The sequence below is a fragment of the Pinus tabuliformis genome, chromosome 8 (genome assembly GCF_031772625.1).
Source record: "Pinus tabuliformis cultivar Carrire ecotype Pingquan chromosome 8, CPIR1, whole genome shotgun sequence".
NCBI classification, from domain to species: domain Eukaryota; kingdom Viridiplantae; phylum Streptophyta; class Pinopsida; order Pinales; family Pinaceae; genus Pinus; species Pinus tabuliformis.
Window position 1 is genome coordinate 1637251955 of NC_142294.1, and position 26650 is coordinate 1637278604.

Consider the following 26650-nt stretch of genomic DNA (forward strand, 5'->3'; position numbering starts at 1 on the left):
TGGATGTATGCGATTCAGAAAAATAGGCGTGAATGAAGTCGTGAAAGATAAGGAAATGGAAGATGGGCTGCAACACAAGGATGGTGAGTAGTCATGACGCAAAAGGTGTGTAGTGGAAAATGTCATGATATGTGCAGTGAAGAATTTGTTCCTTCAAGCGTCCAATGATGCATGTTTCATTGTGATTTGGAAAAATCACTTTGCATACTCTGAAAAACTTAGCACCATTCCTGCATAAAAATTGTCATCTTCGTGTGCCATCTCCATCGATCATTCCTGTATGAAGTGACTCAAAAACAAATTAGCGCATTTTCAAGAATTTACAAAATGTCTATTTTTTAATTATTTACCGAAATAACTCTAATTGTGGATGAAAAAGGTGTCGCATCGTAATGTTGAGCTTTCTGCATAAGCTTCTCGTTGTCCTACACATAACACCAATCTCATTTCACCTGTTAGTATATACATCCTACTTTTGCCCACAAATTCACAAAAAGTCCAACATACTTTTATTTCCCCCCAACTTAGAAATATTGCATGTCCCCATGCAATGTATTTATTGATGGTGCAATACTTTTTCAAAATGTTTTTAGTGGCTTGCAGAAAAATTCATTTAAAACATTTGAAAAAACATTGTATTTGTTAAGGAACAAGTAGTCAGTGTATGAATGAATGAGGGCAATTAATTTTATTTTATTTTTTAATTATAATATATTTTTTTATTTATTTATTTATTTATTTTTATAACAGAACTTATAACAATCAGTGCACTTTGTGTAGGAAATAACAAATCAATAGGATCCGAGATGGATAGGCAATGGAAAAAACCGAGCTTGCCAAAATAATAGATATTCTTAAAATGAATAACAGAAACAAGATGTATCTAAAAATTTATTGAGAATAACAGCATGGTATGATTTAATCAGTGGCAAAAAGCTTCCAAAGATCACAACAGAAAAACGATCTGGTAGCATAATCCCGTGTGTTCGGACATAACTTGCTTCGTATGTGCAGATCAACCAATTAACATCTTATTATCCTCTAAGAATTGGTATGTTGGAACCTCAAGGTTATAAGGTGCAGGACCCTTCCTAATTCGGCCAGATATGTCATAATGAGATCCGTGACAAGGACAGAACCAACCTCCATAATCCCCAGCATTTGGCAAAGGAACACAACCAAGGTGGGTACAAACACCAATTACAACGAGCCACTCTAGATTTTGAACCCTTTCTGAATCTTGCTGAGGATCACGCAGAGAATTAACATTCACACTGTTTGCCAACTGGATGTCATCTTCTGTGCGTCTCCTAATGAAAACAGGCTTTCCACGCCACTTGACTGTGACAGTACTGCCAGCCTCAATACTGGATAAATCCACTTCAAGAGATGCCATTGCAAGAACATCCTTACTTGCAGACATGCTCAAAATAAATTTCAAAACCAGCAACCGGATAAAGGAAGCATATACAAATCTTCCACCCGTCAAAACGAAGTAGGTGAATGCTCTCGTACTGGGATCCCCAGGGGCAAAACGCTCATGATTAGATTCATCATACTCTATTTTCGATGTTGGGTTTTTAACTGCTGCAATAGTGGCAGGTATATCCGAGAATCCTTCAAATGGCTGCCATGTGCTTGTTTGGGCTTGAGGGCATCACTTTGTGAGACTGAGAACGCTGCAACCATGGGCAGCGCTCGGGAAATGGCTGTTGCAGAGGCCATTGAATGGTTTGCAGGTCATTGCAGGTCGGAGTAAGGGGATGGCCGTGACACGAGAAAGTTATTAGGTTGTGCCTTGCCATATGGGTAGAGCATGCAGAAGTTGGGTGCCACCAAATTTTTGGATTGAAGATGAGATTTTGACAATATGGCTTTATCACGCTGAAGTGGAAACCTGAATGGGTTTTAGGATCCAAGATTGCTGATAGCAGAAATATGTAATGTGGAAAAGCACAATGAAAATTCAATCATCACATGAATCATTTTATTGAAAAACCGTTTTTATTCACGCAGTTAGCAAAATAGGGCTCTGAAGAACCACGATTTCCTCTTAAACCGTGATGAATTTAAGCAAACAATTTCTGGGTTTTATAATTCATTCTATTAGGGAAAAAACCCATGTCTTCTTTTTTCTAAATTTGTCCTGGTTTGATCACAAACCGCTTTTGAAAACTGACGTTTGCAGGGATTGCGTATGGATGGCCTGTCAAATCCAACAAAATTCAATTGACTTTGCCAAGCCTGTGACTTGACTAATCGGAATCAAAAGTTTTTCATTGCCATAGGATTCATGCATTTAACTGGAAAACCCAGCGATTGGATCCCTGGCATCTTGGGCTTGGGTTCTAGGTGATGTGTATTCTTTGGACTTGGTGGATGAGAACTGAATTTAAGAACCAAGAACTTAAAGCAGGGAATAAAAACAAAATACAGTACAACCAAGATGAAGAGCACTGCAACCAGCGAGCCAAGCATCAGTGCATCTGAAGTCAAAGATTTTTTTTTTTTTTTTTATTATTATTAACCGTCTAGAAAATGAAATTAATCCTATCTTTTAAAAACAAAAATGGTTAGTTTGAAATTTTCTTTTTAACAAATAGACACAAAAATTTGCATATTGAAAGATATTTTCGATGAAGCATATTGCAAAACATTTATTTATTCCTGAAATCATCCCTATTTTCTGATCCTCAAGATCGTACAAAGACGCAGGAGGAGAGCATACTTATTCTAAGCAAAACTGAAACCTATTTTCTGATCCTCGAGATCGTACAAAGACGCAGGAGGAGAGCATACTTATTCTAGGTAAAAGCAGAACTAAAAATGAAAGCAAAAACTAAAACTGAAAGCCTACCTACTCTATACTAATTAGAATTTACAATTTAGTTACGTGTAGTTAAACTTCCAATGAAGCCATTCACGTAGCAGTGACAACAATAGATTCAGTAGCAAGTTTTCAAATGATGGATGAAAATATTTGACAGTGAATGAATCTAGTTGTTGTAACTGCAAGTCAACTAAAAAATTAAAAGATGAATCTAATCTAATACTTACCTGGAACCATTGGTCGATAAAGCTTTGATAAGCACAGTTACTCTCACTCAGATTATGCTGTAATTACTGTTCTTCTTCTCCGATCTGCTTCTTCCTCGATCTCCTGTTCGAATGGTTGTTCGCCATCAGATACGCAGGATTCTTCAGATGTTGAATCTTCATTTATTTCTTGGAGAGTAGTTGAACTTTCAATTTTTGTCCAGATCTCCTTTTCCAGGGAAGAGGAGATTCCAACTTCTGCAAGGATCTGAGTGAGTAGTTCCAAGCTGACACTCATTATAAAACCATGATGAAAGGAAAAAACAAATAAAAATCAGCACACTAAAAACAAAAGGACCACAGAAATAATCTTGAATTCAATACTCAATTAAACCCTCTTACAAGGATTGCACATTAATTGAGTAATTGAATGCTTCAATTATAACCATGAACAATGAATTCATCACACATTCTTCACAGTTGCGAAAATCAAACACACCTGCAGAAATCAAAATTCACACTTGCATAAATGTAAACACACCCTACATGCCCTGATCCATAAGAGGTCGAGCCCATTACGGTATCTCGAATGCGATGCGTAGGCTGTTCCCCACGTCTTACCGCATTTAACACCTCGGAGTTAGGAACATGTCTAAACACACTTGCATAAAAGAAATCAAACTAAACTTCAATCCATCGTGCCTCCCCGGCAACGGCGCCAAAATGTTGGGTGAAACTATGTTCGTTTAATTCCGTTGTAGTACTTACCCAACCATTTAATTTATCAATCCGAGGTCCGTAGACTTACGAGACACATGCACTATATATGCAGGACTGAAGTGGAACTAATCTAATCTAATCTAATCTAAATTACTGAAATCAAATTAAAGCATTGAAACACTAACTAGGAAAGCATGAAATTGCATAAAGGAAAATAAATACAACATGTGAAGAAGTGAATGGCACACAACATATGTGAGCTCACAAAAATAAAACTATGTCAAATTATATTACAAGAACTAAATTACAAATCATGAAAGAATCAAAGTTAATCTCCATTCTCTATTATTCATTATTCACTATCACAATGAAGAGAGAGCACTCTCTTATATACATGAGGAAGATAACCTTTCCATAATTACATTCAAATATTCTCTCAAGCACTCTCAACTAGTTTCCCATTATTACAAGATATCATCGCACAAATCTCTCAAACATGATCCCACAAATCTCTCATATCTTGGATAAGATATGTCTTCATGATTTTCTCCTTAGGATAAGATATGCTTCCATGATTTTCTCGATATGCCTCCATGATCTTCTCCTTAGGATAAGATATGCCTCCATGATTTTCTCGATATGCCTCCATGATTTTCTCCGTAGAAAAAGGCTTGCATAATTATCTCCTTGATATGGTGGAGGAGATATTAATTCTTCACATATTTCCTACATCACAAAACTCACATATTCTTGAGATATATATAAAAATATGTACATTTTCTAATAATTAATCATAAATTCACTTATAATACAAAAATGAATAAAATGGAAAATAAGAAGGTGAAACCCAAGTGTATGTAGGAAAGTGATATGATAACATGTTAATGGGATGATGAAATGTAAGGAAAAAGGTGGATGAAAATATAACATTTTTGAGTCCCAACACTATCTTAGAAACAAACAAGCTAAAGTTACTTGTGTTTTCCTTTATGAGAGATAGATGAGAGAGAAGCAGAGAGTACCAACCTCAATCTTTCACTAGTCTCCTTGCTTGTTTCCTCTCTCCCTTGATAGAGCTTTTGCCACTCCTTTCTCACTTGTCCCGCTTCAAAGAACACTTGTAGAGTCAAGGTAGCAAAATACCATCAAAGCATAGAGGTCTATAACCATAAACAATGTAGGATCAAATATACATTAACCATATAAATGCATATACAAATACAAGATTCGGAGAGATACAGGCATATGGAGGAAAACTCAAATAGCTTTATTGATAGAAGTAGTAGAAGATAGGATTACAACCAAGCTATCTGATCCAACATCATCCTCCCAGCATGAAATCCCTCTTCACCTCATACAAAGCAATATCACCCAACAATGTATTCAAAGAGAAACCAACAGCACTTCCTTACAAATTACAAAATTCCAACCTCTTTGGATCTCTAGGATGAGGGATCCATATATAGATGTTTATAGGAGAGTGAGTTAGCTTCTGGGATTTGGATTAGTGTCATTTCACTGATAGTTCTTGGTTACACTTGGAGATCTCATGATCTCTTACTCATCCCTGGGTGAATTCAGAGAGGCAAGTGTCATATGAGCAGTTTCTAGAAGTTTCTCTGGGTTTCCACCTAGAAAACTGCTTCTGCCATTTGTCTACTCTCACTCATTGCACCCTACAGAAGGGCTTTCCAGTAAGCATCGCACCCCCCATGTGTAATAGATGAGAGGCATCGCACCCTATGCATGGAGCAGTCTGTATGGTCTAGTTTTGACCAGTTCTGAGTAGTTTTTCATGGAGAACTTCTGGGAGATGATGTAATTAGTTGACCTTGTTCCTTTAGGGTGTGAAACAACACTTTTAGGGGTTTAGAAGCCCTTGGTTTATGGACATATGTTATTGGGGTTTCAGTGCCCAAATATGTCTATAACACAATGGTTGATGGTCGGTATGGATAATGGTCTCCTTTCCCATCAAGTAGTGTTTCCCTTTTTTGACACTTTGTAACAATGCATAAATTTCTTTATCATAAGTGGGATAGTTAGTCACAGATCCATTAAAATTTTCAGAATGAAATGAAATGGGCTTACCATGTTTCATAAGAACTGCCCGCATGGCACAATCACTAACATCTATTTGAATCTCAAATGGTTGTCTAAGATCCGGAAGAGCTAATACCAGTGCTGAAATGATATTTTTCTTCAAAGAATCAAATTATTTCTGTTGTACATCTCCCCAACGGAAGACTTTCTTGACACTAGTCAGTGCATGTAATGGTTCTACAATGGAAGAAAAATTAACAATAAATTTACTCCAATATTGTGCTGCCCCTAAAAAGATTCTTACCTCTGTAACTGTATTGGGCTTGGGTCAATTCATAATGAACTCAACCTAGAGGGGTCGATCTTCAGCTCACCTCCTCCAACAATGTGTCCTAAATATACTATATAATTCTTGCCAAATTCACATTTTTGACATCTTTAAAAGCAACTGTTCTTTTCTCAATACATCAAGTACTTTTTTTACATGCATGACATGTTCAGCTCTAGATTTTCTGAATATGAGAATATCATCTAAGTACACAATGACAAAGTCATCTAGAAAGGGTTTCAATACATCATTCATAACTCTCATGAAAGCAGTTGGAGCATTTTTAAGACCGAAAGGCATAACAAGCCACTCAAACAATCCTTGTTTAGTTTTAAATGTAGTTTTCCAAATGTCCTCTTCAACTATTCTAACTTGATGATAACCACTTCGTAAGTCTAACTTAGTGAAATACTTTGCATACCTCAATTAATCAAGAAAATCATCAATTCGTGGGAGTGGATAACGATTTTTTACCGTGATTTTGTTTAGTGCACGAAAATCCACACACATGTGCCACATTTTGTCCTTCTTTGGCACCAAAACAATGGGCGAACCACATGGCGAAGTAGATGGGTGTATGATACCTTTGTTCAGAAATTTTTGAATTTTCTTCTTGATTTCCATGCTCTCCATAATCGACATGTGATACATGCCAATGTTTGGAAGTGGAACATCTTGTTGGAGCTACATCTCATGCTGAATTCCCCTCTTGGGAGGTAACCCCTTTGACTCCTGAAACATCTCACCATTCTTTCTTACCACATCAAACAAATCAGATTTCAATTTGTCATCACAACCTTCAAAGCATTGATAATCAATATCATTATTTTTCTTGATCATGAGAAGCACAAATATTTCACTTGCATTTACTAGTCCCCACATCTACCTGGCATTAACCAAATAAATGTTCATCTTTTTGCGATGGGCTCTGACAATGTAATCCACCCCATTCTTGAGCAATAATTATTTGTTCTCATGGTGATAAAATATTGCTTTCCTATGATACAAATAAGGACTACCCAAAATGATTCCTGATATGCCAAGTGGAAATACATCTAACTCAACTTCATTAATGAACTTTTCAGTAATGACGAACTTGAATAAGCACTTCCTTGTAACCTGTAAATTTTCATTATTAACTATCAAACCCAATGGATATGGCTTATGATGAGGTACAGTTTGAAGGTTAATATTTTTTACCAAGTCTTCTGGAATTAAGTTTGATTGTGATCCACTATCAAATAATGCATCAATCTTTGTACGATTTGAAATCACTCTTACATGGAACAATTCTATTCTTGATTCTTCAATTTGGACTGTTGTTTTGACTATGTGAGGAACTAGTACTTGCAACAGTTTCTTTTCCTTTTGTGACCATGGCTGAAATCTTGGTCTCATAACCAGAATATGATCCAAGGTCATATTGTGTGGTAGCGGTCATCTTTTGTTTTCTCTTATTGTTTTGTTTCTTAGGCCTTAGTTCGAGATGTAATTTCCAACAATGGGCTTCATCATGCCCAACTTTGGAACAATGTTGGCATATGATTTTCTTCCCTTCTTTCTTCACACTTTCATTCTTCTTTCCCTTCCATTTTCCTCCATTCTCTTTCTCCTTACCCTTGAATGGCTTCTTATTACTACCCTCTTCTCGAATGTTCTTTCCTGTTGCTTCAAAGTGTGTGGCTTGCACACATACCTCATCCAAATTTATTGGATTGAACATAAGGATAGTATGTTTCAAATATGAATGTAAACCCCCAAAATATTTCAACAGTGTATCTTTGGAATTCAAATTTACTTCTAACAACAAAGCCCTCTTTCTAAACTCCTGGGTATAGTCTTGGACTGTTTGTCCTTTGAGCTACCTAAAATTCTGCTAACTCATAACGGCTTTTATAGGCTAAAGGCTAAAATTGTCTTTTAATTGCAGAAATAGGTTCAAACCAAGAAATGGATATCTTACCATGAATTTGAATTTCCTCTTGAGCTTTTGCTTCCCACCAGACTAATGTTGCTCCTTCTAGCCTCAATGAATCCAACTGGATATTTATGTAATCTTCTTTAAGGTTCTGAATTATGTTGTATACCTCCAATTGTTGAATCCAATTGTCTAAATTTTCTGCATTCACCTCACCATTGTACATAGGAAGTTCAAACTTAATGTCCAATTTGAGTAAGGTAGTTTTTTCCTTTTGGGGTTTGGGAATGAGTATGGATAGTTTTGGTGGTGGAAGTGGAAGATGTTGTTGTTTGAGATGTTGAGGATGATGAAGATGATGAGGAAGACGATGAGGATGGTGGAGATGGAGGAGACTTTCCTCCATTACCCTTTGAATCCTTCTTATCATTTTTTTGTCTCCTGAGCTTCCTTCTCCATGTGGAGGCTTAGAACTCTCTTAAGCCATTCTAGTATTCCTCTCTTCTTAGAGGACTCTAACCACGTTAGTCAAGTCATAGAAATATTTCATGAATGCTTCCTCTTCTGAAAGACCTTCAGTCTCTCTTGCTCCTGACATGATGGTTGTGGATTCAGGCTTAGTTTTTGGTATTGATTGTACCTCTTCAATCTCAATTGAAGGCAAAACTTGAGGTGTTTCAAGTGCAACTGGAATTGGAACTTTGGGTGGAGATTGTGGCCTTGTGGCTCTCCTTCTTCTGGGCATTACCTCAAGAGTTGCAACCAACAGTTTCCCTTCTCCTCTCTGCAACTTTAACCTTGTAAGCATCACAATTTTGCAACCATTAAAACCCTACTTGCACAAAACTCAAGAAATCAAGAAAATAAACCTTTGCTCTGATACCAACTTGATCTGTTATTGAATGTTAGTTTTGTTGTGCTAATTTCAATTACATATTTATAAACAAATGCTTGTCCATTGCTTCCTGTGCATAGGTTTCCTTAGGTTGTTTGTGAATGTAAAAAGGTAAATTTTATCAAATTTAACGTGGCATTCATGAGAAAAATAGCATAAAAGACAAGTGTTGAATAGAAGAAATAAAAATTACAGCAAAACATCAGTTGAACACTTAACACAGTGTTTTGATGAAGGAGTTCACCCCTCCTGGGTTACATCACCTTGGTCCAGCTTCCATGGCTTGGGCCTCTATATTATCTCAATATGGAAAAAAATATTGATTACAAATCTCTACTGCTCTTGAGACTTGTTCCAATGTGTTCAAGTGTCCAAATTAGCCAGGAACACCTTTTCTTGAGCTCAATTTAGTTGAAAAATCCTCCATTTATGACTCAAATTGTATTTCCCTAAAAAAGCTCCTCTAAACCTTGAGGAACTCCAGTTAAGCCCGCTAAATCTAGAGAAACCTTCGAATTTGGTGGTACCTCCAAAAGTTTCACCGATTTAAACTCAATTTTAAGTAATGTTAAACTAGGGATTAATTATGGTAAGCGCGATTAACTAGAGGTTAATGGAGGATTATCGCACTAATCAGGGTTTTGTTAACCGTTACCCCAGGAGATTGGAGGAACTAGACACATGGAATATTTAACCATCGTGGTTTTCATTAGCACTAGTTGTCACTTCAACTGACGACAACCTTAACCATAACCATCGTAATTTGGTGTGCTCACATGTATTGCATTAACCATTGCAGACGTGTTTTATGTTGTGTGTTGGATGTTGACGATAACCGTAACTATTGGTTGTTACCATCGTGGGTTGGTGTGTTCACATGGGAGGTTTGGCCCTCCTAACCATCAACTCTAACCATAATACAACTCAAATAGATGCGAAGAACAATATGGTTAAGAAACATGTGACAACGGAGATGGTTAGGCGCTTTGGTATGTGGAGATGAGGTCACGGGATCGAACCCCAACGCCTCCATATAATTTTGATCCACTACACGCCAAACCCAGTCCTTTTTAGAGGGACACGTGGCGGCCTCTGAGCTTGCCACTTATCCCCTCCTCATTGGACCACCTTCAACCACTAACAACCTGCCACATCACCACTTGTGAACCCAATAAAAACTTGACATTTGGCGAGCTCTGATTGAATGTTTACCAACATTGACCTTGCACAGTCACCTTCCACATCAACAGTCCATACTTCTGGTTGTGCAGTGACTGTGCATTTTCTTTAAATTTCTCCTGTTTGTCAAAATGGACAAAACTCAATAAATTCCTCATACGAACTCAATTTTCAGTGAAATGAGTTTCGTTAGGAATATTTTTCTGAGACAGACGTGGTCATTTAGGTTTCAATCCATTCTAAGAACTTTGATTTTTGAGCTAAATACTAAGCGCCTAATCATTAATCCATAAGAAAGATCCATAACAAGAGCACATTATACCACAAGAACGTACCATGCCTATAACTAACATTTAACCAAATTGAATCCATGAAAAAACAGTTATAAAATCAGGATAATAACCCATACATGTGCTCATTGATCTTAATAGGAAATAGCACATAATAACATATGCATAAAGGAAACCAAGTCAGGTACTTCCACGTACCACCTAACCATATATTGGGTTGAAGAAAATCTATCTTTCAACCAATCACCCCCATGCTATATTACAAGCATGAATGTGGGATCATATGGGATAAACCAAAACATAACTAACTAGGGCTTCCATAGGTTAAACCACCCCAACCCTCCACCATAATGGTTTCACCTAAACCAATCCAAAAATCACCAAAAACAAAACTAGCTTGGATGCCTTTGACTTCTTCATCATACCCAGAGGAATTTTCATGTATCCACCCATCTGTCAAGAGTTCTAGGATAATTCCCATCTCCACCCTCGACCCTTGGGAATTTTCCTGATACAACTTCACTAGGATCTGAAATCTAGTGGCCATCCAAAGCTTAACCAAAACAGGGAACCCACTACATCATGGTTATCCAGGAAATGGAAAGGCAAGGCCGAAACAATCGTCAAACTAGGAAAACCACATAGCAATGGCAACAAAAATAATAAACCAATGCATGCACCATGCATCAAGTCTCAGCATGCTAAATCACGCATGCACATTTTTACCTACAAATCCACAACTATTTCTTTCCCTTACTTGCTACTATCCAAACTTTCTCTTGCACTCCCTTGCTTTTCTTGCTTGCTTGCTCCCTCGTAGAGTTTGATTTATTCCTTAGGAAAACTAATGTTGTCAAAGCTAAAAGCTGATCAAAATTTTAACAAAAAGTTGTCAATTATTTCTTAGGTTCCTTTTTATCATTGATTTCTAGTGTATCTTCCTTTCTTTTTCCTATTTTCTTTCATTTTCCTTTATTTTCTCTTTAATTTCCCTTACATGCATATTTGTGTCTCTTCATCTTCCTTTTCTCTTATTTTCCTTTATTCTTGAATTAATTGCCATTTATTTCCCTTTGCCTTTTTCCAATGCCAATTCCAATTTCCATAGCCATTAATTAACCATAAGTGATTCCCACTATAATTTTTTCCCCCCATTCATCTTGGAATACGTGTCCCATGACCTTGGTTTATTTTTTCCATTTTATATGGAAATATAGCCTGATTTTGTTACAAACTCCTCCCCCTTGGGGAACACCATCCTCGGTGTTCTATAACACTTATGACTAGAAAAACATATTGATTATGGATCTTTATAAAAAAACTTGATGAATTACTTACAATGATAAATTGTTGAAAACATGACAAACATACTGCTTATGGAGCTTTATAAATACATCTTGATGCATTATTTACAATAATGTACACATATGCACATTTTTTTCAACCAACAAATAAGAGGATACGATGCCCACATCAGTGACAAGGGAATCCATAAGCTCACACCTCCACCCTAAAAAGTAGTATCGGGATTCACCTCCTTCCCAGGAAGTCTAGAATCCACTACTAAGATCAAATCCTACCTATAATGTCTAGCACTACAATCCTTGTGCTACTTGTTCTCTCATTGAACATTCACTAGCTCATTATTCCCAGGAACACTTCTTATGTTTTTCTAATTCCATATGGAAATTCCAATGGCCAAAACAAATTTATTCTCGAGCCTTCCCTTCTCTACTTTTGAGTCCCTCGGGTAATCCGATCACCCCCTTTCATGCAGTCACTCACCTTCCAAGTTCCCCGACATCCCCTTCTCTACTTCCCATTCCCTCAGGTGATATATCTCTTGCCAAGGTTTTCTCACATCAGAAGGTCCAAAATCCAAGGCATATTCATGCCTCAAAACCATCATATCGATCATAGCATGCTTATGGAAATAAATGGACACTATTGGGTGCCAGCACCCCACAATGACCCTGCTCTTGAATTACTTTACCATCATACTGTTTCATGTTCCAAATCCTTTTGTTGTTGTTGCTAATTCTCTTGCAACTAGTTCCAACCACCCAACTAGGAATTTCCATGCTTTCCAATACCAAGGAAATAATTTCCATTAGACTCAAAAAGAATTGTAATAAATTAAAATCATAAGGATCTAAATTAATTTATTACACCCGATTGGTCCATGAGTTCTATTTCAAGCGCATGGAGGGTCATTTGTAGGGTAATCCGCGCATGAGAGAAACATATGTAAATTTTCATTCTTTTATTAATAAATTGCCTGAAGTGGCCGCGTTGGCTCAGGCCGTGGACTGTTTCCCTCTTTGAGGATTTTAACCACGTCAAAATACTGGTGTATTGATCTGCGATCTGGTTGTGAGCGGTGTCCTTTTGGTGTTCTATCTGAGGAACTTACCCTATAAATTCCTACATGGTATCAGAGCTATTTGAGGGCCGCGTCCGTTGGTGATCCGAATCTGAAGCCGGTAGAACTGCATCCGACTGTCGTTTCCTAGATCTGCTGTTTCTGACTGCTCTCGGGCCGAGAGGACTGCTCTGTTGTGTTGGGAGCATCTGTTCCAGTGAGGAACCCCTTTCGTTTCACACGAAAAGGTTTCCGGTAGCCCTAGCTGCGTCATTTTTAAGATCTGGAGGTATACAATGTTTATTTGCAGTTTACTATTTTTTCTCTCTGCTTATTTCGGTTTCGGTTTATTTAGTTTTTTTTTTAACCAGATCTATACCTTTCATTTCTGCGTATACTCTTTTCCCTGCGACTCTGTGCGATCTGGGCAAATCAGAAACAGAAAGGAATGATTTTTCTCATGTGTATGCTCTTTTCCCTGCACCTTAGTGTGATCTCGGAAAATCAGAAACATTGAGAAAAATATTTAGTTTTTCGGCCAAAGCTAACTTTGAGCAGCAAGGTTCATTTTTGAAAATATTTAGTTTTTCGGCTAAAGCTAACTTCGAGCCATAAGGTTTTTTTTCTTTGCATGTCCGTGTTGGGTTTTGTGTTTTTTGTTTTGTAGGGAAAAAGAGCTTTCTCAAGGCAAGCACGCAACCCAAAGCACCCCCCCCCCCCCTCTTTCTCTCTCTCTCTCTCTCTCTCTCTCTCTCTCTCTCTCTCTGAAATTTTTTGTATAGATCAATTGGTTCAAAGCTATTTTAAGAGAGTAGAGATCTTGGGTTCAAGTCTCCATTTTGTGGGGGCAGACTTTTTCATTTCCGCACATTCCCGCACTTCGTCGACAACTTCAACAACTTTTTTTCAAAAAGCCATAACTTCTTCATCCGGAAGCCGTTTTCAGAACCGTTTTTTTTAAACCAGCCTAATTTTTCGAGATATATCCATTGGAGCACTTATTTTCAGCATCTTTAGCTTCAGTTTCCATTGAAATGGAAATTCAATACCAAGTTACCCTTGACAGCACCAACTACTTCCAATGGTTGGCTTACATTGAGGATTTACTTAGAAGTAAAGGTCTCTACAGAATAGCCTCAGGCCAAGAAAAGAAACTGAAGGATGAAGATAAGGCTGCTAAATGGGAAAATAGGCAAGATCAAGCACGTGGATTGATAGGGATGTCTATTTCTCCAGATCTTAGATTCCATATTGCAGAAATTGATGCTCCTGATGAAGCAATGAAACAAATCAATAAAGTTTTTGGGATTAAAAATGAAATTAGAGCCCATCAACTTGAAAATGAATTGCTTACATTGGACCCTAATAATTTTTCTTACATTGAAGATTTCTTGTCCAAGTTCAAGACCCTTAGATATCTTTTGGAAGGTGTTAAAGTTAAGAAAGAAGATAGTAACCTTATCTATTCCATTCTTACAAAGTTGGGACCAGCCTACTCTGTGTTTGTTTCCACCTTCCATTCTACAAGAGAAGCCTTCATTTCTCAAGGAACAGACTACAAGCCCCCTGCCTTTGACTCTTTTTGTGATTCTTTAATAAGAGAACAAGAAAAACTTTTACACCTTGGTCTTCTTAATCTTGGAAACTCTTCCAAGAAAGCGTTAACCGCCCAGCAGCAACCAAATTCAAAGAATCCCAAGAAGTCATATCCTAAAAAGAATGGTCCTAAACCAAACAAGGGTCCTAAGCAATTTCAGCCCCAAAATGAAAAATCATTTCAACAAAATGATAAGACAAATAAAAACAAAGGGAAAAAGACTGATAGACATTGCAATTTTTGTAATCGAGATGGCCACTTAGAATCAAAATGCTTTAAGAAGATGGAAGCCTTGGAAGCCGCAATGAAGAAGCATAACATCCATTTGGGGCAATCTTCAACTTCAACTTCATCTTTAGGAATGGCACTTTCTGCATGTGGTTGTCAATCATCTCGGTCTGGCTATGCATTAAATGTATCTTCTTCTTCTCATTCTCATGAGTGGCTCATTGATTCTGGAGCTTCTTATCACATGGCCAAAAACAAAGCCATGTTTTCTTCTTTAAATGATTGTAACACCAAAAATATATATGTTGGTGATGATAGATCTCTTAATGTTGTAGGGACTGGAACTGTTCATCTAGATAATGGTCAGTTTAATGATGTATTATGTGTTCCAACCTTATCCTGCAACCTTCTATCTGTATATCAAATAACTCATTCAGGTGAAGGTAAAATTGTTGAATTTTCACCTCATGATGTTGTAATCAAGGACTTAAGAGATCCTAAATAGATTTTGGCTACTGGCATTGCTGATGATTCTACAAGGTTGTATAAGTTTCACAACTTTGGGTCATCAAATCTTCCCTCAGTATTTGTTGCTCATAACGATGAAGTGAGAAAACTTTGGCATGAGCGATTTGGTCACTTAAACTATCGCTCCCTTCAGCATCTATGTAAAGAAAATATGGTGACAGGTCTTCCTATGGTATCTTGCAGAGATGGTGTTTGTTCCGGATGTGTACTCGGAAAACATCATCAGGACAGTTTTGAAAAACGTGCCTCTTGGCACGCCTCAGCCCCTTTATAGCTTGTGCATAGTGATTTATGTGGTCCACTTCCTGTTGTTTCATTCTCTGGCTCCAAGTATTTCTTAACTTTCATTGATGATTTCTCCAGACGCACTTGGGTATACTTCTTAAAACTCAAGAGTGAAGTATTTAACACATTCTTGGCCTTCAAAGCCTTTGTTGAAAAACAATCTGGACATCAAATTCTTAAGTTAAGATCTGATAATGGAGGAGAATATGTTAAAAACACATTCATCAACTATTGCACCGAGAATGGAATTTAAATGAAACATACTGTTCCATATACTCCACAACAAAATGGTGTAGCTGAAAGGAAGAATCGCATCTTAAAGGAAATGGCTAATTGTATGCTACAATCTAAAGGACTTGGTCTTAGTTTTTGGGCAGAAGCAAATAACTGTGCAAACTACATAATAAATCGCACTCCTACTAAGGCTTTAAAGAATATAACTCCAGAAGAAGCATGGAGCTCAATCAAACCAGATGTAAGTCACTTTTGTGTTTTTGGAAGTGAAGCATGGGCCCATATTCCAGATGAAAAGCATAAAGCTTTAGAACCTAAGAGTGAAAAATGTACTTTTGTTGGATATTCTGAAGATGTCAAAGGCTATAGACTTATTCCATTTAAGTCCAAAAATGTTATCATTAGAAGAGATGTAAAATTTGATGAAAATATATCAGCCTGCGAGCCTAGTCCGGCGGATGTGCCACCTCTCCCTATCTCTTCTACTTTTGAAAAAATTTCTTCTTCAGATGATGAAAGTGAGGATGAAAATCCTCCCCCACCATCTCAGGATCCTCCTTCAGCTCCTGAGCTTCCAAAATGGGTTAGTGCTACTCGAGATGCAGCAGGTGATCTTGCCGGTGATCCTGCAGATCAGCGACGTACACATTCTCAGTTCGAGAGAGCCTCTTCTTTACTGGCTCAAGCTCCAGTAAATTATGATCCTCACACCTTTGCAGAAGCTTCAGGCCATCCAGATTGGGAAGAAGCTATGAATGAAGAATATCATTCATTATTGGCAAATGATACATGGGATCTTGTTCATCTACCAAAGGGACGAAAACTTGTTAAATGCAAATGGGTTTACATAACCAAGTATGGACCAGATGGGAAAGTTGATAAACATAAAGCTCGTCTTGTTGCTAAAGGTTTTTCACAGGTTGAAGGCATTCACTACACTGAAACCTTCTCCCTTGTTGCCAAAATGAACTCTATCCGCCTTGTTCTTTCCCTTGCTGCCTCTTTCAAATGGGAAGTCCATCAGATGGATGTTAAATCTGCCTTCTTGCATGGGGACTTGCATGAAGAAATCTATATGGAACAACCCATTGGCTTCATACAAACAGACTCCAGCCTTGTATGTCGACTTAAGAAAGCCCTTTATGGTCTCAAGCAAGCTCCTCGGGCTTGGTATGCCAAAATGGATAGCTTTCTTTTAGAATCTGGCTTTTCTAGGTGTCATTCTGACAATACTGTCTACACCAAGAAAGTGGGCAACTCTCTTATCATCCTTGTTCTTTATGTTGATGATCTTATCCTTACTGGTAGTGATCCCAACCTTATAAACCATTTGAATTCTAGCCTTAAAAGGAAATTTGAAATGACAGACTTAGGACACTTACACTATTTTCTCGGTCTTCAAGTCTTGCAATCCAAGGCGGGTATTTCCCTTTCCTAGTCCAAGTATGCTTGTGATATTCTACGTCATTTTCACGTGGAAGACTGTAAGCCAGCCCCTTCTCCCTTTCAGTCTGGAGTCAAACTTTTAGTCACTTGTACTTCTCCTGAAGTTGATGCTACCTTATACTGTCAACTTGTAGGAAAACTTTTGTATCTAACCCATACTCGTCCTGACCTTTCCTTTGCTGTTGGCCTTGTTGCTCGGTTCATGCAAAACCCCTGTGAAAGTCATTGGAAAGCAGCTAAAATAATACTTCGTTATGTTCGAGGTACAGTTCAGTTTGGGATTCATTACAGTGCCGAAGCAGCTCCTCTTTTGGTTGGTTTCACTGATTCTGATTGGGCTAGTGACCCTGATGATCGGAAGTCTACTGCCGATTATGTGTTCACTCTTGGTTCAGGACCTATTACATGGGCTTGTAAGAAACAAGGTGCCATTTCTCTTTCATCAACAGAAGCAGAGTATCGTGGTGCCGTAGAAGCTAGTAAGGAAGCCTTGTGGATTCGTCAGATCCTGTCAGAGTTTGGCTTTGAGCAGCAGCATCCGACTACACTTTGGTGTGATAATCAAAGTGCCATTCAGCTATGCAAAGATCCAGTCCAACATCAACACAGCAAACACATTGAACTACACATGCACTTCATCAGAAAGCTTATTCACGACCATGTTCTTGAAGTGCAATATTGTTCAACAGATGATCAAGTTGCAGACATCTTCACAAAGGCTCTCACAGAGGCGAAGTACACTAAACTTCAATTTATGGTTGGAGTTCAGGAAGTTGTCACTAAGGGGGGATAGGCTCTAGTGCCTCCTTCCTTCTCCTATTGTGTCATATTTGTAAATCCTTCAATCCTATCCCAAGTTGTTCTTAAGGGGGGATGTTAGGATATTCCGACACATAGGAAATAGTTAAGTACAACTTGGTCTAGTATAGAGTTAGGTATAGAGTTAGATAAAGTGTGTTTCTTTACCGTTGTACATTTTGTAACTTACAATCCGACGGTCACGATATGTAGTGATCCGACGGTTCATTCTCTCCTCGGTATTACTGACGCTTGATCCGTGGCTTGACACCCGATTGGTCCATGAGTTCTATTTAAAGCGCATGGAGGGTCATTTGTAGGGTAATCCATGCATGAGAGAAACATATGTAAATTTTAATTCTTTTATTAATAAATTGCCTAAAGTGGCCGCGTTGGCTCAGGCCATGGACTGTTTCCCTCTTTGAGGGTTTTAACCACGTCAAAATAATGGTGTATTGATCTGCGATCTAGTTGTGAGCGGTGTCCTTTTGGTGTTCTATCTGAGGAACTTACCCCATAAATTCCTACATGAAGTAAGAACTTGGTTCAGAGCACTTGCTACAAATTCCATAGCTGATTCGGGCGCTCTTTATCAGTCCTTCCTGAACAAATGGGAAAAGAAAAAGGATCCTCTACATATTTTATCTGAATATGACACCATAAGGAGAGGCCCACAAGAAACTGTCCTAGATTATTGTACCAGATTCAACACTGTTTATAACGCCATTCCTCAAAATCTTAGACCTCCACCTGATTTAGCCTTAATCAAATTTCCGGATGGGTTTGATGCTGATATGGCATATCAACTAAGGGAAAGAGCCCCTGCAACCCTGGCAGACATGCAAAACATAGTTGTAAGTGTAGAGGCAAATCTGATTGCTAAAAGAAATCAGGCAAGAGCTGAAAGAAGAACCACTTTTAAGGAAGAACCCTCAGCATTTGAGCAAAAGCTAGATGCAATCATCAAAGGTATGGACAGACTTGGGGACAGGGTAGAAACCATAGAAAGAAAATCATCATGGGAAGGTCAACCAAGCAATGTTAGAAACCCAAATTTTAGAAAGAATCAAAATCCTAATGTTGGAAGGACCGATCCTGACCAGCACATTAGACCTCCTTTCCAAGAAAATTACGCTGAGGCTTCAACATCTAATGAACCAACTGAGGAACCTCACATCAACCTAATGGGTTTAGACTGTGAACATTAGGTCTTTTTAACACAAGAAGATCAAGACATTTATAATGACAATCAATTCCACACTAAGTCAGGAGAATCATTTGATTTCAGAGAAGGTTATGATGCAGCAGTTTATGAGGTACACAAACAGTATAAACTAAGGACTAGAACTATAGATGTACCTGAACCTCTTAAACCAAGGGACAGTAAGCAGCCAAAAAAGACCAATGACAAGACTGTTCTTCCACAATCCGTTGGCAACTCAAACCCACATACCACAGAAGTCACTGTGGAGGATATCTCATAACAACAGCCCTCTGAAAACCAGCTAACTCCGCTCCATCCTGCAAAGGCAAGGACAGATACCACCTCGGGAAACAAATATGGTACCAATTTCACTCAAAATCATACCAACCATGAAGAAAAGACCACTGACAACCCAGTCGAAAAGGAAAAACCTGTTGCACTTAATGCCAAGATTCAAATAGAAAAGCCCTTCAACTTGGAAACAGAAATAAGTAAGCTAAAGATATCAATCCCTCTTTCTGAATTGGCCAAACATCAAGTACATAGACAGCAGATTAACAAGTCACTCCAAATATCAGACAATAAAGATGTTGTGAATGTCCTAGATGATCAACCAGAGTTACTATTTGGTCCTGAGGTTAATGGAAAAACAGCAAATGGATGGGTTCCACCCTTTTATGTCATTTTAAACATTCATGATAAGGTTCTACACAATGCAATGTTTGATTCCGGGGCCTCACACAATTTAATGCCCAAATCTGTAATGGAAAAACTCGACTTAGACATCACAAGACCTTATAAGGATCTATTCTCATTTGATTCAAGCCAAGTCAGGTGCCTAGGATTGATTAAAGAGTTATGTGTCTCCCTGGTCCAATACCCAACCAAAAAAAATTTGATGGATGTAGTAGTAGCTGACATACCTCCTAAGTATGGTATGCTATTGTCCAGATCCTGGGGGGCCAAACTCCAAGGATCTTTGCAATTAGACATGTCCTATGCTACCATTTAAGTCTTTGGGCAGCCAAAGAGATTATACCGCGAAACATTAATGAAATATGTGGTAAGCAGTCAAGAGAAGCCCCAAAACTTCCCAATCTATTCAATACACTCTGATATGGATTCATTTATTCTCTATAATGCTGACATCTGCAACAAGGCTTATTCTGAACTATTAACTGTAGCAGAGACAGAGGAATTAAATGAACAATTTTTCCCCCAAGACCAAAACACTTTAGGCATAACTGATATAAAGAAGGAGCATGATGTATCAAGCAACTTGCAAGAAACCAATCTGCCCATGACACAATTTTCCAAAGATCTCAATCCAAATATTGATCATGAAACCTTATGGTATTTAGAATTTGATGGTTCTGTAAACAAGTTAGGAGCTGGAGCAGGAGTCTGGATCCACAATATGTACAATGACCAGGCTGAGGGTCATGCATATAGGTTAAACTTTCGATGCACAAACAATATGGCTGAGTATGAGGCCCTTTTGTTAGGTCTGAAACTCATAAAAAATTTGGGTACAACCAAAGTTTCAATCTTAGGAGATTCAGATCTGATCATACAACAGATGAAAGGAAACTTTACCACAAATGATCTGAGGTTGAGAGCATATAAGGGAGCAGCTATACAGGTACTTGATACCTTCTCAGCATCCCAGTTAACTAAAATTTCTAGAGAACTCAATCTACATGCTCATAGCTTGGCAACCTTTGCCAGCACTTGCAAGCTGCCTCTCAAACCCAATCACACTTTCACTGCTGAAATCAAACATAGACCTGCAGTTCCGGACAACATCAAGAATTGGCAAGTCTTTGAGAGTGACACACAGCTAAATAATTTCCTCACCCTAAAAGATGAATTCTCCGACATTAACATTGATTCAACCACTAGAGATGAGCAACAACAGGCACACACAATTACACAGAATATATCAGCTGAAACAGCTAATCTGGTTTTGCACCTTACCACCTTTAACAACGAGATTATACAAAAGTTGAGGCAAATAGATGGAGATGAACTGGCTGAAACAGAAGCAGAGGTAATTGAGTTAAAAGATAATTTTCTGCCCACAGGTTTAACCCCTTTGGAGGATCTGTTTGATTCAAATGATATCTCAAGAAAACCAAAAATGCAACCGCTGAATGCTGAAATTGAAGATTGTAATATTGGAACTACAGAAAATCCCAAAATGATAAAATTATCTAAAGCATTACCACCTGATCAGAAATTTAAATACATTAAGTTGTTTAAAGAGTTCCAAGATGTCTTGGCCTGGAGCTATGAGGACCTCAAATCCTATGATACCTCAGTCATCCAGCACACCATACCTTTAAAAGAAAACCAAAAGCCTTTCAAACAAAAACTTAGAAGAGTGAACCCTGTGCTCCTCCCCCTCATTGAAAAAGAAGTAAAACGTATGTATGAAGCAGGAATCATTGCTCCAATCAGGTTCTCAGAATGGATTTCAAACCTAGTGCCTACTAGGAAAAAGACAGGAGAGATCAGACTGTGTGTTGACCTAAGAAATTTGAATAAAGTCTCTCTCAAAGACCATTACCCCTTACCAAAGATGGATCATATCCTACAAAGGGTAGTGGGATCCTCTAGGATCTCATTATTAGATGGATTCTCTGGATTCAATCAGATTCTAGTACACCCGGATGATCAAGACAAAACTGCCTTCACAACACCTTGGGGAACTTTCAAATATGTCAAAATGCCTTTTGGGCTTAAGAATGCAGGGGCCACCTTCCAAAGAGCAATGGATATAGCCTTCGCCAAGGAAATCCATGATTTTCTGGTGGTCTACCTGGATGATCTTACTCCCTTGTCAAAATCAGACCAAGAACATTTAGAACACTTGAGGCAGGTTTTCACAATTTGTAGAAAATATGGCATATCTTTAAATCCTAAGAAATCATTGTTCGGTCTGGAGGAAGGTAAACTCCTAGGGCATATAATCTCAAAAGATGGTATTAGGATCGATCTAGACAGAATTCAAGCTATCCTGCAAGTACCTCATCCGAGAAACATCAAAAAACTACAAAGCTTTCTAGGAAAAATTAACTTCTTGAGAAGGTTCATTCCTAACTTGGCTGAGCTCACAAGACTATTAAACAATATGCTGAAAAATGATCCCAAGGTCAAATGGACCATGGAAGCTAGACAAGCCTTTGAGGATATCAAAAGAGCATTGACAAACACACCTATCCTAACAAGCCCTAGGTTTGATAAAGATTTCATCATTTTTTCTTTTGCATCTGAGCATACAATTGTTGTTGTTTTGTTACAAAAAGATGACCAAGGCTGTGAAAAACCCATTGCATTCTTTAGCAGAGCCCTTAGAGATGCCCCCTTGAAATATCATATTATGGAAAAACAAGCCTATGCATTGGTAAAAGCAATCAAAGACTTTAGAATCTATATCCTGTACTCCCATGTCATTTCCTATGTCCCAAATGCAGTGGTTAAAGACATTTTAACCCAAGAATGAATTGAAGGTAGGAGGGGCAAATGGATTGCCAAAATCTTAGAGTATGACATGGAAATCAAGCCTACCAAACTGATAAAAGGACAAGGTCTAGCCAAGCTAATGGCTGAAACCAATTTCCAAGCCCTTGAAATTAATGAACTGGACAATGAACAGGAGATGGCGACTCCACAGATCAACCAAGCCTTTATGCAATCTCCCTGGTATATTGATATATGTTTTGTATTGTTAAACCTGCAAGCTCCTCCAGGGTTGTCCAGAACTAAGAAAAGGTTCTTGAAAATGAAAACATCAAAATTTTGTATTATAGACAATGTTTTGTTTTGGAGAAATCATGAAGGAATCTTACTTAATTGCTTAACATTGGATGAAACTGACAATGCCCTCAAGGAATTTCATGCAAGTGACTGTGGAGGACACTTATACTGGAAATCCACAGCTGATAAAATCCTAAGGGCTGGATTTTATTGACCTTCCTTGTTTATTGATGTAAGAAAATTTGTAATGTCTTGTCACAAATGTCAAATTTTTTAGGGCAAGAGAAAGTTGCTGCCTTTACCACTCAAACCTGTTTCAACTGAGAGACCATTCCAGCAATGGGGTATAGACTTTATTGGTGAAATTCACCCCCCATCCTTTGGCCAGCATAGGTGGATTCTGACTGCTACAGACTATTTCACCAAATGGATAGAAGTTGTCCCTTGTAGGCAGGCCAATGACTCCATTATCATACAATTTCTAGAAACCAACATCTTGTCCAGGTTTGGCTGTCCAGACAAAATTATCACAGACAATGCTGCCACTTTCAAGTCCAAAAAAATGATCAACTTTTGTCACAAATATCATATGACCCTAGGTCATTCCACTGCTTACTATCCTCAAGGTAACGGCCTAGCTGAGTCTTCCAATAAAAGCCTCATCAACATCATCAAGAAAGTTTTGGAGGAAAACAAAAAGAATTGGCATAAGAAGTTGGTGAATGCACTGTGGGCAGATAGATTGACCACCAAGATATCAATTGGTACAAGTCCATATGAACTAGTTTATGGAATGGAATCAAGGTTTCCTTCATCTTTAGATATTCCTAATCAAGTTGCTGTAAGAAATACAAGCTGAGCCCAATGACGTTCAAAGAAGGATCAATCAGACAATTCACCTACAGCAAACAAGAGAGGAAGTCTATGAAAGAACCCAGGTACTGCAAGAAAAGCTCAAAAGAATATTTGACAAAAGAACCAAAGCTGAAGACTTCTTTATAGGAAACAAAGTGCTGAGATGGGATTCCAGGAGGGAGGACAAAGGAAAACATGGTAAATTTGACTTCTTGTGGAAGGGGCCTTATGTAATTTATGTTGTACAAGGTAATAACACCTATTTTCTAAAGATTTTGGATGGCTCAAACACTGAGGAAGGCCCAATCAATGGGAGGATGCTCAAGCATTATTTTGACCCCCTCTGATCAAGCACTGCTCAATTGTATATTGTACATAAATTTGTATTTTCAGTATGTTTATTTACAGCGGATAGATGAAGGTCCAAGTGAAGTAGATTTTGAGAAAGACTAAGGTGCTACATTCTTTTTGATGTATGTTATTCACCTTGTCGTGGGAAAGCAAGAGAAGCTACTTGGCAACTATCTAGGAGATGAGAAACACTCAGAGAAGAAAGGTAAGAACAGTGTTGTAATTTCATAGCAGATCAGCTTAATGAGTATTTCATACAAGTTTCTTGGATTCAGATGGATAGTCTTTAACAAATGGAAAGTTTCAGACTGCAAAAAGAGTGAAAAAACAAGGCAATCTGACCTGCTGATCTTGACTTTTCATCTGGAAAAGTCATCCCCAAGTGGAGCCACTGTTAGCCTCCTATACCAATAGGGTTTCATTTTTCATGATTGACAGTGGAAATGCCAAAAATGTTCATCTTTGATGATACAAAGGTTCCATTTTTTGTGAATGAAACAAACGATTAAAACATGTAAAGAGGGTATGCCTTAAAAGAATAATGAAAGGGCAAGAAAATGAATTGGTTAGAAAAAATAGTTGAAATGAACCCCAAAGAAAGACCAGGAAAGTGGCCAACCCAAATGCCACTGCTATCTTGATGGATGGCTCAACAGTTCAAACTGGGCCATGCCATGTTTTAAATTGCCTGTTTTAGACTAGGGAATGAGTACCTATTCAAATAGTTCAAGCTTGACAGATGAGTAGCTGGATAGAGAAAGGAAGGAGCCCATCAGCTTAATCTGGGCCCTTGGAAGATATAAGGGTAGATTTAGATAGGAGGGCAGCAAAAAGAAAAGAGCATATGAGGGTTTGCAAGTCTAAGTGCACCCTCCCTGAAGTAACAAAAAATGCTAGGTACTAGGTTGGGTAGGTAGCCAGAAGTTGCAGAAGCCTGATCCTATTCAGTTTTGGCCTTGATCAGGAAGGCACATATTAGTAGTTGCAGAGGTATCTATGCAGCATTTTGAAGACAAAATATAGGAGCTTGTCTAACTTCCCCTGTTTTCCCCCAAAGACTCCCTTTCTAACATCCCCTTGAGGACTTTAGGACCTCCCTAAATAGTCCTCCTTGTATTTCTCCTTGGAAAAATTCATGACAAGTTTTCACCTTCTTCTCCGAAAAGAAGCCACATTTCTTGTATAAAATCATTCCTCATCAACTTCTAAATCTAAGTTTACTCACTAAACTTAGCTCTTTGTTCCTCTTTCACATCCCCAATTCACACTGACTTCTAACCCTATTATCTAACTCCCTAAGTGCTCCTTTTCCCCTACTATTATAGCATTATTGTGAAAAAAAAAACCAAAAAATATGTTAATACCCACCCCTTGGGCATTATAGCCAAATATTCAAAATTCGGCAAACATTACAGGATCAAGGGTTTTCATGAATTTAGCTTATTCTATAATTGGGGATTAAATTAACATATGGTTAGTTTAATAACCCTTATCCACCCTATAAACTGCAATATTGCATTATCCCCGCTCATTATATGAATTTTTGGAAAAAACCCACTTTTAAGCCGCTTTCCCAAAGTCTGCATTTCGACGCGCCCTACCAAAAAGCAAAAAACATTAAAAAAATACCCGTCGGGTCCCGCCGTATCACGTTCACACGTTCGCAGCCTGTCATCCGTCAGATCCGAGCCCTCCCATCCGACGGTCCACAACAATTTCGGACCACCCCATCCGCCCGTCCTTTACCACCCGAAATCTGTCAGAGGGTGACGTAGGGCCTGGGACGCGTGCCCGTCTGTTACTGGAGCGGGCGGCCTCTGACCATTACCGGGCCCGTACATTAAGCGATCCGATAATACCGCTAACCACTCTTCGTTACCGCTGTCCCGTTCCCGCCCCACGTCATCTCCGCATCAGCATTACGTCACCCTACCTTCCGCCATTTCTCCGACTTGTCCGCCACGTCGCTCATCCATGTCAACCCAATCACCAGTCGACACGTCACTCCTCCGTACCCGACCGGACCAATGACGTCATGCTGATGTCATCCATTAAAAAAGGCGCCAAATACCAAATTTCCTATATTATTGCGCAAAAATTGTTTTTTCCCATTTTTTCACCAAATACGCACTGTATTCCTGCATGACCGTTTACGTCACCTGTCCGCCAACTCCAAAGCTTTCTCCCTAGCTGCCGGCACCATGTGTTCAATCGACCTTCAACACCGTCGACCATACAGTTCCCAGGTACTTATCAAATTCCCTCTGCATACCCTGGTCCTTGCAAATTCACTAAATTGAACGAGAAAAGAGGGAAAACATAAGAACTGCTAAAAATCCTGAGCAGGAAGAACCTCCATCCCCCACTGTAATCCCCAAATTCACCTGTAGAGGACCCCCATTGCTCAAAATTACCAAGATTCCACAGCTTATTGCGCATTTGCGACTTAAAGCCATTGCCAGACAAAATCCACTGTAAAAGCAATACTCAGTCCCAGCATTGGCTCTTTTAACCTCTCTCAGGAGCATTTCAACTCTGTTTCACCCCAATTTACCTGTTTTCTCTCTGCAAATTTCCCTGTTCATTGAAATTCA

At 38.5% G+C, this 26650-nt stretch overlaps 1 protein-coding gene across 1 annotated transcript; it reads right to left on the reverse strand.

Annotated features, from left to right (window-relative positions):
• Positions 1–833: 833 nt before the first annotated feature.
• On the reverse strand, positions 834–12315 carry LOC149242418 (cytochrome b-c1 complex subunit Rieske-4, mitochondrial-like). The gene is made up of 2 exons (XM_089370828.1): positions 12195–12315; positions 834–1647 (listed from the first exon to the last, which is right to left on the reverse strand). Exons 1-2 carry the CDS (start codon positions 12313–12315, stop codon positions 1016–1018), a joined length of 753 nt encoding a protein of 250 aa, XP_089226954.1. The 3' UTR covers positions 834–1015.
• Positions 12316–26650: the final 14335 nt, after the last annotated feature.

Coding starts and splice junctions, on each gene's coding strand:
- LOC149242418 (XM_089370828.1), bottom strand. CDS start 12,315: ATGGTTTTGAGGCATGAATATGCCTTGGATTTTGGACCTTCTGATGTG. Junction 1,648..12,194: donor GATGTCGGGGAACTTGGAAG/GTGAGTGACTGC, acceptor GATGCCCTCAAG/CCCAAACAAGCACATGGCAG.